The 10,906-nt window shown below is 42.4% G+C and overlaps 2 protein-coding genes across 4 annotated transcripts; one reads left to right on the forward strand and one right to left on the reverse strand.

The window, feature by feature from the left end:
• Nucleotides 1-3,221: 3,221 nt before the first annotated feature.
• On the forward strand, nt 3,222-5,474 carry LOC106749380 (tryptophan--tRNA ligase, mitochondrial). Of its 3 annotated transcripts, none has more exons than XM_014628762.1 (6): nt 3,222-3,587; nt 3,865-3,976; nt 4,060-4,322; nt 4,542-4,663; nt 4,773-5,043; nt 5,182-5,474. In XM_014628762.1, the coding sequence occupies exons 1-6, from the start codon at nt 3,571-3,573 to the stop codon at nt 5,411-5,413; spliced, it is 1,017 nt and encodes a 338-aa protein (XP_014484248.1). In that variant the 5' UTR covers nt 3,222-3,570; the 3' UTR covers nt 5,414-5,474. The 3 variants fall into 3 exon arrangements, with proteins under 3 accessions (XP_014484248.1, XP_014484246.1, XP_014484247.1); XM_014628760.1 differs by having other exon boundaries at nt 3,224-3,587; nt 3,822-3,980; XM_014628761.1 differs by having other exon boundaries at nt 3,500-3,976.
• On the reverse strand, nt 5,399-8,134 carry LOC106749379 (reticulon-4-interacting protein 1, mitochondrial). Its single transcript, XM_014628759.1, has 6 exons — nt 7,749-8,134; nt 7,321-7,547; nt 6,558-6,764; nt 6,381-6,493; nt 5,723-5,990; nt 5,399-5,645 (listed from the first exon to the last, which is right to left on the reverse strand). Exons 1-6 carry the CDS (start codon nt 7,996-7,998, stop codon nt 5,523-5,525), a joined length of 1,188 nt encoding a protein of 395 aa, XP_014484245.1. The 5' UTR covers nt 7,999-8,134; the 3' UTR covers nt 5,399-5,522.
• Between the last annotated feature and the right edge of the window lie 2,772 nt (nt 8,135-10,906).

A 10,906-nucleotide genomic window follows, 5' to 3' on the forward strand; every position in this document is an offset into this window, starting at 1 on the left:
CATTATTAAAAGTAACCTATTAACAGTTGCATTATTTGCGTATAATGCGAGACTCACCGCGCAAGATCGTGCTTCCTCGTCTCCGAAGTAGCTTGATTCGCGTTCGTCCTTCGGCACGATCGTTTCGATTTCATCCGCATCATATGATAACGCAGACAGATCGCCGACGTTAATGCGTAGTTGAGATTTGCTCGTGAAGCAGGTTGATCCGAGATCGAAATCGTCGGATTCGGTCCCGCACGTGAATGAATCGCTGGTCCTCATCAACGACATTCGCATCCGTTTGATGGGAATATCGCACGTATCGGGTGTACGAAACGGTGATGTCGCCGTGCTATTGATGGTTCTCATTTTCGTGCCGTATCCTGAGTCATATCCTAAAAACCTGCCGGTCTTTGGTAACACCGGCGTGCGAAACTGCAGAGCCGCCCGGTACGTATTCTGCAAAAGAAGGGATACATATTCGATAACACTATCTTGCGAAGTTTGACCATTTTTTATTAACAAGTTCAAACAATCATTTCCGATGTGCTTTTGCACGCTGAACACGAATCCGTTGTCCAAATGTGGCTGTCATGTCACAATTTTGGAAAAAGTAACGTTAAAAACCGACGATTTTCATGGTTTTCGTGACGTAGCACCGACAGCAGATTTTTTTTCCAAATTTCGTCAGTGCCACACGAAAATATCAATTTTTTCCTATGACTCGCGCTCGATAAAAACGAAGAGGGGACGCGAAGTAATTCGATGTTCTCACTTCGGGACACACGTCCAATTGCTGGCCGCACAGGCTGGACACCCTGCCTCTTAGCTCGCCCGCGAATCTGTAAATTATGGCCACCAGATCCGTCGAAGGATGGAGAACGCTCAGGGGTCCCGAGACTAGGCACGTCTCAGGATATAGGTAGACTCTCGACTTGAAATAGAGGAACTCGATGTCGTAAAATAAGGATCCGTCCGCGTGATCCGGCAGTACGTAGCCGTGCTGGAATAAGGAAGAGCATTTCTCACCGTGATTTACGCGACGTTGCCGGACGACTAATGACTTCATCGGCGAGAAACGAATGGGATTGACGCGTAATTAATTTTTTATCACGCGATATACATAATTCCGGCGAATAAGCGTACCATGTCTTTCCAGTATGCACGCAGGTGTTCGTAATTTTTGAACGGGTGTCGCTCCTTGATTATCTTCGAGACGTCCGACACATTCGCCATTTTCATGCTGCGAACAATCGTTTTGCGGAATCAGTGAGTCAAAGAGTTTTGCCTGAGATGACAGCTGAGAGTAATTGATTTTCCCGCGCGAAAATATACTGCAGATTTTTCTTTCTGTAAAATGTACTATACATTTTCAGCGTACAGTTAATACGTTTCGGGATACACCCTTTGGGAATTCGCGACGATGGATAAAGAGTCGAGGAAGCTCGCGGTTTCTATTGGCTTACCTCGGTAAAACGCGCACCGGCGGCTGCATATCGTGCGACGGGGGACGCGTGGCGTTCAGTCTCACGAACGGTATCTTCAGATTTACGGCTTCCACCTGAAGCCGTGCGCTGTTACCTGTAATATTTTTGCACTACACTCATCCTCGTCACGACGTGGAGCAACGAGAGAGATGAAGGATTCGTTCATCGAGGGATCGCTGAAGCAGGTCCGCGTGCCGTATCGTAAAGACACACGCGAGTATTTCAGCGTGATTGTCAGTCAAATTTTTACCGTTGATTTCTTTGATGTTCAACGTTATCGCGTTGACGCTTCCCGCTGAGCTGAGGAAATGCTGTCCCTCGACGAGGTACAACCCGACCTTGTTCCACCGCGGCGCCAATTTGTACTCCACGGTGTGGAGGAAGCAAGCTTTATAAACGTAAGCTGGAATAGGGTCCAGTAGATCCATCTGTGTGTAAAGATTAGTTTACGATCAATTGGCGATCTGGACTGGACAAATTTCAGGTAGAACGTATGATGGCGGTGACGTTAAAATGACGAGAAAGTGACCGTAAAAACTCGCTCTTCGATCATTTCTTCACCATTCTGGTGTCATTCTGACGTCATTGTTATTGCCCAGTAAGCACAACGTCCAAAATCGATGCATAAGACGTCTTTAAAGCAACTTTAATACGCCTTAAGAACGCTTGTTAAACCCAGCGAGAAATGAATCATCGAGTCAGCATCAAATTGAGGTCAAAACAATCGAAAATATATCAAATCGACGTAAAATCGACGTCGGTTTGATATTTATTTCCCGTTAGAACCCAAACCAGAACAGATGACGTCAAAATGACGAGATAATCGAATCAGTCGAAAGGTAAGTTTTCATAGTGATTTGCTCATCATTTTGACGTCATCTTAACATCATCATGATTTTCTGCTGTGTCTGAGGAAGATGCGCCTTTAAGATGTTTTAAAACTATCTTAAAGACTATCTCATGCGTCGATTTTGGACATTGTGCTCACCCTGTGTACGTTCCGCCTGGAATTACTGGCGTTCGTATCACGCGCGAATTTCGCGCGCGATCAGCGGGATTCGAAAAGTCGCGGATTTCACGGGACACGCACCACCTGTACATTCAGCGCGTCGCAGTGATCCTGGAACGTATAGTTCTCGAAGAAGTCCTTCGTGACGATGACGTACATGGCACCCCCGGCCTCGAGTATTCTCCGGTTAGTCACCGGGGCGGTCATAGCCTGGGGAGTTTCTTGAAGAAATTGCCTGGAAACGCCGAGGAGGTGCGTGGAGAACGGAAGATGTTCAGAATAATAGGATAATGGGAATTCGTTCGGGATCTTCTTCGAGGAAACATAGGATTCCTCGGCGACGGAGGCTTACCGACACTTCAGCTTGTTCGAGCAGAACTCCGGGTAAACTAGGAACTCATTCTCGCGGTTCACGATCCTGCAGATCGCGCAGCGGAGATCTTTCTTCGCCGGCATGGTGATCTCGAATACTTTCACGTTCGAAGCCATAATTAACTGCCGAAGAAGCGCTTAAATGCAAATGAGAAAACAAAGCCTCGCCGCTTTTGTATTCCAATATGATATGGCGGGTTCTCGAATTCTTTATTCGAAAATGATCTCCAAGGTCGCTTGCGATTGGGCGAATTTCAAATATCTGCCCTCAGCCGCGCTGTGTTGCACTTTCTGCGCTTAAAATGGGAAAGTGGAGGCTCGCAGCGGAGATCTTCGGAACTAAAGATGTAACGGGTTTGACGACTTTTTGTACCCCTTATTGTTCCGCAAAAGTAAGAAGTGTAATTATCTTTAGCGAAGATAACAGTTACGATTGCCGGATTCGTTAGGTTTTTTTAGTTCCAAAGTCTTCATTGCGCATCTTCATTTTCCTTAACAAAGAATCGTGATACGACTCAACAATGATCAGACGGACCTTTAATTTTCGAGTAGCGCTACTCAACGGCGAATCAGTTTCTGCACCGGTGCAGTAAGAAGTTCAGCTGGAGACGCAAGCATTGTGTCATAAAATTGTACATTTAATATTTATTTGAACCATGTTAAAAATATTGAGGAACTCCATTCGTTCGGAAAGGAGCCGACAGAAATGCAAGGGGATCAATGAGTACAGTCAGCAGGTTCGGAATTTGCTTTGATATTTCATTCTAACCTTTAGCTATTCTGAGCCCCAAACATTGTCTTTTATCTATTTCTAAAGGGAAGTATAATTCCAAATTTAATTAGCTACGTCCCAATTAATTGCTCCAATTATATTGTCAGTTTTTGGGAGAATTGAATTCGTTGCGTTAGTACAACTTGTTAACAATGTTATTATCTTTACTAAATGTACTGGTTTGCATGCGACCCAAAAGATTCAGTATCGAAAGGTACTGTTTTCTGGAATTCAACCTACAGGCAGTGTACATGTAGGAAATTACTTTGGCGCCATTCAAAGGTGGATAGAGTTACAGAATTCCGGAAACCAGATGCTCTGCAGCATAGCGGATTTGCATTCGATCACTTTGCCGCAAGTAAAAATATAGGAAGTCACATCTCTGTATTCTAAGATCATCGCCCTAATATTGTCTACCAACAATATGTCACCTTTAGGATCCAAAGCAGTTGAGAGAAAATACTCTACTAATGGCTGCGACTTTAATAGCCTGTGGTATAGACATTAAGAGAAGCATTCTCTTTCAACAATCCAAAGTATCGATGCATGCAGAGCTCTGCTGGGTTCTGGCTAGCATCACAACCATGGCTAGGCTGGCGCACTTGCCGCAATTCAAGGAGAAGAGCGAATCCTTGAAGAATGTCCCTCTAGGCTTATATATTTATCCTGTCTTGCAAGCAGCTGACATATTGCTGTACAAGTAATTATCTCAATATTAAGTCTGCTTTCTGTTCCTCAATATTAAGTCTGCTTTCTGTACTGGAACTTCATTCCTTTCGCCTACGACACTGAGTTACTTGTTTCATTCTAAAAAGTAAGAAATGCAACATAGTTCAGAAACGGAAAGCAAACCTATTGAACATAAGACGATCGTTATCGTCAAAACGCGATATCAGCTGTATGAAGATTTCTTCCTCAGAGCGACGGATGTTCCAGTCGGACAAGACCAAGCCCAGCATGTGCAATTGGCACAGAATCTGGCGCGAATATTCAACAATCAGTTCGGACAGACTTTCCCGATACCACGCGTTTTAGTCAGCGGTAAAGTCTTTGAGAAATGTAGATTGCCAGTGAAAGCATATTAAAGTAAAATCGATCGCGTAAACTTAATTTTTTGTAAACTTCGACTAACGAGTCTTGGTATTCCCAGATGGCCCGAGTCAGAGGATCAAGTCTTTGCGTGATCCCGCGAAGAAGATGTCGAAGTCACATCAAGACTGCAAGAGTAGACTGAACATTCTGGATAATCCGGATATGCTGTTGGAGAAAGTGAAGAAATCTGTGACCGATTTCACTTCCGAGGTGACTTACGAGCCGGAAACGCGGCCGGGAGTATCCAACTTGATTAACATACATTCTCTGTTTACCGGAAAGACGCCGGACGAGATATGCAAGGAAGCCGCAGGATTGGACACGGGGAAGTTAGTATAAATGAAGATCGTTTTATTTAAGCGACACGTTAGAACATGTGACCGATTATTTCCGAAAACTTCCATAAATAAGCGACGAGGATCTTCAACTTATTTGGCCGCAACTAACCTGCATTTGAATACATTTAGGTATAAATTAGTCGTGGCGGATGTGGTCGTCGAGAAACTGACACCGATTCGCAACCAAGTATTGAGGTTGCTCAAGGAACCCGCCTATCTGGATGAGATCTTGAAGGAAGGCTCGGACAGGGCCGCTGACCTCGCTACGTGTTGTTGGACGGAAGTTACAGACAAAGTCTTCGGTAGCGATTCGATGCGGGATGTAAAGAGCGTAACAAGCACTGCGGATGCCCAGATGTAGCCGTTTATTGCAAATAGATATACTTTTCCAGAAAATAGACATTAATTTTGCCAACGCCGAATCGAACTTCTTATATCTACGTCTGTAAGGTTACAATAACGCTAAAAGCCTAATCGTCCCGCGCCGATTTCACGTCGATGACTAACTTGCCCCTCAAATGGCCCTGTTTCGCTCTCTCAAACGCCAGCGGCAAATCTTCGAAGGGATACACTTCTTGAATAACAGGCACTATCTGCAAAAATGCAAGATGTAAAATTGCAGAATTATCCGCGAAGCAAATTCGGAAATTCGTTGACACTGATAACCCACTCTCCCGCTTTCCACGAGCCCTTGTAGGACGTTCATTCCCGTCTGATCCGGCACGAAAAATCCCCACTTGACGCAGCCCTTGTTTTGCGCTATCGGGATATTGAGCCTCGCAATGTCGCCGAGATTCTGAATCGTTCCCATGATCAGCCCATATTGGTCGAAATTTCTCAACATCGGCGAGTTCAACGTTACATAAGTATCACACGGATATCCCTTCTTCCTGACCAGCTCAGGCCCCTGTTTGGCGCAATCCAAGATTATATCGTACCTGTCGTTCATAAAACGTGACGTGAATCTCACGAGGCAATGCAACTGCTTCATATTAATACAATCGACCTTGAGAAAAATCCTGGAGTCGTCCTGTTTTGCCATAAATTTTAATATTAACGTTAATATCATACTTGTTACTGATTGCGCAGAATTAAAAATCCTTTTGCGCAATTACGACACACACGTTAACGTGAACGAGGACGGTTGACTTTTTTCCGGTTTTTTCGAATCGAGTCAATCGTCCTCGCCTACTTTAACTCATACGTTGTAATTATGAAAAGGATTTAATTCTGTACAGCCAATAATGAGTATAGTACTAACAAATTTGTAGTGAAACAGGACGACTCCTAAAACAGGGTCCTCTTGATTCGACAGTAAAGTCACATACGGCCCCTCCGAGATAATTTGTCTGTCGGCATCGTCCTGCTTGTAATCGATGACGACGTCGGCGCCTAGACTCTGCAGGGTCTCCACAGCGTCACCGCTGCAGGTGCTAATCACCTAAAGAAATCTCATGCTTCATACGTCACAGATTGTCGCGTGAGACGTACGCTTAGATATATACATGTGTGTTCCAAGCTTTCAGAAGTTGTATAGCTATGGTCCCAACTCCTCCCGAACCTCCCATAACCAGGACGCGCCTCCTCCTCGTAGCTAGCAACGTCTTGTAACACAGTCCTCCCGTGTACCACAGTGCCGACCATGCAGTCAATCCGGCGTATAAAATACTCGCAGCCTCCGTGTTAGACAATCTTCGAGGACGTGAGCGCACCTTGCAATAAAGTAACATTTGTTCTTTGTATTTATCACGTGATGGAACATATAGTAATTATAAGTCTGTCCTTTTTCAAAAAACTTCCTGAATTGGTGTATATCGGTGCAGTAAGTTAGGGTAAAACAAATATAGCTGGCTTCGTTCTAACTTATTGCACCAATGTACACCAGCTCAGGAGATTTAAAAAAAAAAACAGACCTCATAATGCAGCCCTTATGATAGCCAAGCCTGCAGGAGATTTTGCGCTCACTGCAGATTCTGTAAGCAGTTTGCTGGCAGAAGTACAACAGGATCTGATGACAGACCGATGGCAGAAATCGAACAGGATCTGTCGTTCCAATGTATTTAAATGGAACTTATTGCAGATCCTGCTCGCTTTCTGCTATCAATCTGTTGTCAGATTCTGTCAGCAGGCTCCGACAGAACAACAGCAGATTGTGGACACAGATGACTCTGGATCTGCCTTGATCTGTCGTCAATCTGCCAACAGATTGCTTACTGGACAATATACTTGCTAGATGTTCGATACCTGAGGAATAAGATGTTATCTTACCACGTTGCTGTTAACTACAACATAATTTGCATGACAGCCTTGCTGGTCCAGTGGAACTACTCCCCAAACTTCTTCACCTATCTCTAGTTTGTCCCCTACATTGTATCCCTTTGACACAACCACTCCTGCAAAGTCTCTGCCCAACGTCAGAGGTAACTCTAATTCATCGTATGCTCTCGAACAATTTGTTTTGCGCATCAAGTTCAGTAGAGACGCACCATAACCATCTGTAAAAAAAATACACTTGCTTCTGTCGTAGCTTATTTGACAAACCTGGATCACAAGAGAAGCATTCTATTATGAAAGAGGACAGAACCAAGAGAATTCAGAAGATTTGATATCTCTTATATGTAATGGTAATAATAATAACAGTTCATAATTTGAATGTTATGAGAAAAAGTAACTGATGTCAATCAGGAATGCATTACTAGTCATTGCGATGTCGATAGGATTCACACTGGCAGCCTCGACCTTCACCAGAACGTCCTTAGGACTCCGGATAATCGGTATACTGACATTGGTAAGTTGTAATTCACTCGGCCCATCGTAGGAATGTATTTTCCAAGCTTGCATCTTAACTTCCGGATTATCTTTCCTCCTGCCCGCTGGCTTCGTTAGAAAACGAAACTGAGCCAAACGAGCAGTGCATTTTAACTTCGGAATCGTTTTACACAACATCTCGTTTCAAAATCTCATGCAATCAAGTGCAAGAATGCGATATTAAAGGTTAGATTCGTACCGCACATGCTTTTACGTTGCTACGTAAACACTGCAGCGACACACAAACCGCGAGGCCGACTGTGTGTATTTATGCCAAGTCTCGAGAGACTATGTTCCATTTAGCAATCACATCGAGTGCGGCCGGTTATATATTTATATAAATATAAATATGTAAACACGTAAACATGTATATATGCATATGTATGTCTATATAAAAGTATTATAAATATTATAAAAGTATCACTTTATAATGCATATATAAATTATATTAAAATGTAATGTCTGTGTGTGAAATAAAAGCAGTTGGAAGCTGAACTATTATTTCTTATTATTTGTTACTCTTCCTCTTACATCGTATATATCTTGATACAAAGTTTGAATCTCGGCTGAAACGATTTTAAATGGTTTGAGTCTCGATTAAACCGATTTAAGTGACTTAAGTCTCGGCTGAGCAATTAATCCCCGGTCCCACTTTCGTGGTTTAAATCTAATCAATGATTAACTCAACTCAACGAAATTGATTAATCGCATTGGCCAATTAGCCGAATTGATCAATGTGATCAGTCAATTCCGTTAAGTTAATCGTCGATTCGATTAAACCACGATAGTAGAACAGGATATTAGTGGCCAAATCGGAAAATAGTTTGAACCGAAACTCAAACTATTTAAAATTTGTTTAGCCGAAACTCGAACCACTTTGGTTTGCGTCTCGACTAAAGTAATTTAAAATGGCGTGTGTCCCGACTAAAATATTTCTTATAAGTAGTATAAGTCAACAGAAGGTCAGACGAATTAAATTCTTCAAATTGGGAATACTAATTGATGAAGATAATAAAATATGTGAATCTATGTTTGAATAATGGAAAAAATGTTTATTATATTTTTATAATAATAATATTACAATAATACAATATTACATTACTGTATTATATATTATAATATAAAATATAGTATGTTGCAATATACATATAATGTATCTATAATATAAACATGTATTACATGATATTGAATTTTATTTATATATAATCTAATTTAAAATCAAATATATACACAATATTTGTATGTACATATATATAATGTTGCGCGCGCACATATTTAATTGTATATATATATATATATATATAAAATTAGTAAAAGTTTTATGATATTGTACAGCCGCGTTCAACAAAAAATTTATTTTATAACTATTGAAAGTTTCCTGTGCTGAGATTGGATTATTCCTCTAGATCTAAAAGAATAATCCAATCTCAGCTTAGGAACTTTCAATAGTTGCAAAATAAATGTTCTGTTGAACATCGCTAATGTATTTTACAAGTATATATTTGGTGCCTTTAAACATTTTTTTTTATTATATCTTTCAACGTACCCTTCACTATTCATTTCTATTATTTAAAATTCTTACGTAAATTTAAAATTTTAAGAAGAATATTTGAAGAGAATTTAACACCAATGAAGTTTGTTAAAATTACTTTGTGAAAACATATTTTTGGGATATGAGTTGTAAGTGTCGCGTTTTAAGAAATTGTAGACGCGTCCATATGAACTATTATGTACAAGCCGTCTGACGCAACGCGTCTGCAACTACTTATAGCGTAGCGTTTACAACGCATCTCAAGTATGTAATTTAAAAAAAAGTATAATTCTATTATATTTATAAAAAATTAATATTTTATTCTAAACACGATTAAATTTAACGTAAAATACCCTTTTACGTTTACCTTTGTAAAAATTTTGATACATTCATAAAAATAATAATGATGCAAGGTGTGTTGAATAATACAATATACCTACAAAAATATGACAATTTTATCTTCACGAATATCACGATTTTTAAGATATTCGCCCAACTTTAAGGAATTCTTTCAATGTCTAAACATGCAAGAAACCACATGTAAATAAATACGTGTGTATCTCTCCCCTCTTATTTTTACTTGCTCCGCAATATATTTCGAGCTCATCAAAATTAAACCGCTACAAAGGATACTTAAAAACGTTTCCTTGAAAGCATTTCCTCCTATATTTATGTAAAATTACGGATTCATGATTTTATATTACCAATAACAGTTCTATATTGCTTCCTAGTAGTATGGAGGGCACCAACGATCGTAATCTCATCCCTGGGTCGGTAAAGGATGGTCTGAACGACGCAAGATAGAAAATGAGAGAGAATAGAACAGAGAAAGAGAGAGAGAGAGAGAGAGAGAGAAGGATGAAGAGAAAGAAGAGAAGAGAGGGAGAAGAGCGAAGGAGAAGCAGAGAGAAAGGCTGGCGAGAGTGAGGAAAGGAGGTGAGAGAGATAGAGGGAGGGGAAGGAGAGGACGATGAGGGCGACGGGAGCGGCACAGGGAGAGCGTCGTATAGTGGGGCGTACCGGTACGAGCGGCGGTGCGAAGGGGGGCGCATCGCGGGCGCAGCGAGAGAGGATATTGACATTTTCGGCCGAGGGGCGCGCATCGCGGAGGAGGCGAGAGGGTGCGCCGGAGGGTGGCTGCGGTGAGACGGGGTGAACGGTGAGTGGGAGGGTGAGGGGGTGCGCGCGCGACGGGGCAGTCGCCTCTCCCTGCCGGATCCTGCAGTATCCATGGCTACGTCGTCCGCGAGGATTTCCCGCGAAAGATCGGAAGCGTGATCACGGCCGAGGCACGGTGGTCCACGGGGGTGTGTGCGAGCGGAGGAGACAGGCGGAGGCAGGCAGGCAACAGCAGCAACACCGGCGACAGCGACAACAGCGACGACTTGAGCAACGCCGAGGGTGCCGTCGGGAGCGGCGTCCGGGTAGCTTTCCGTCGTTCCTCGCGTCTTATCCCGGTGGGTTTCGCGACAGAGCCTCTCGCTCTTTCTCTCTACCTCTCTCCCCCCCCCCCCC

Source organism: Dinoponera quadriceps, unplaced genomic scaffold, assembly GCF_001313825.1.
Source record: "Dinoponera quadriceps isolate SergipeBrazil2010 unplaced genomic scaffold, ASM131382v1 scaffold3683, whole genome shotgun sequence".
NCBI classification, from domain to species: domain Eukaryota; kingdom Metazoa; phylum Arthropoda; class Insecta; order Hymenoptera; family Formicidae; genus Dinoponera; species Dinoponera quadriceps.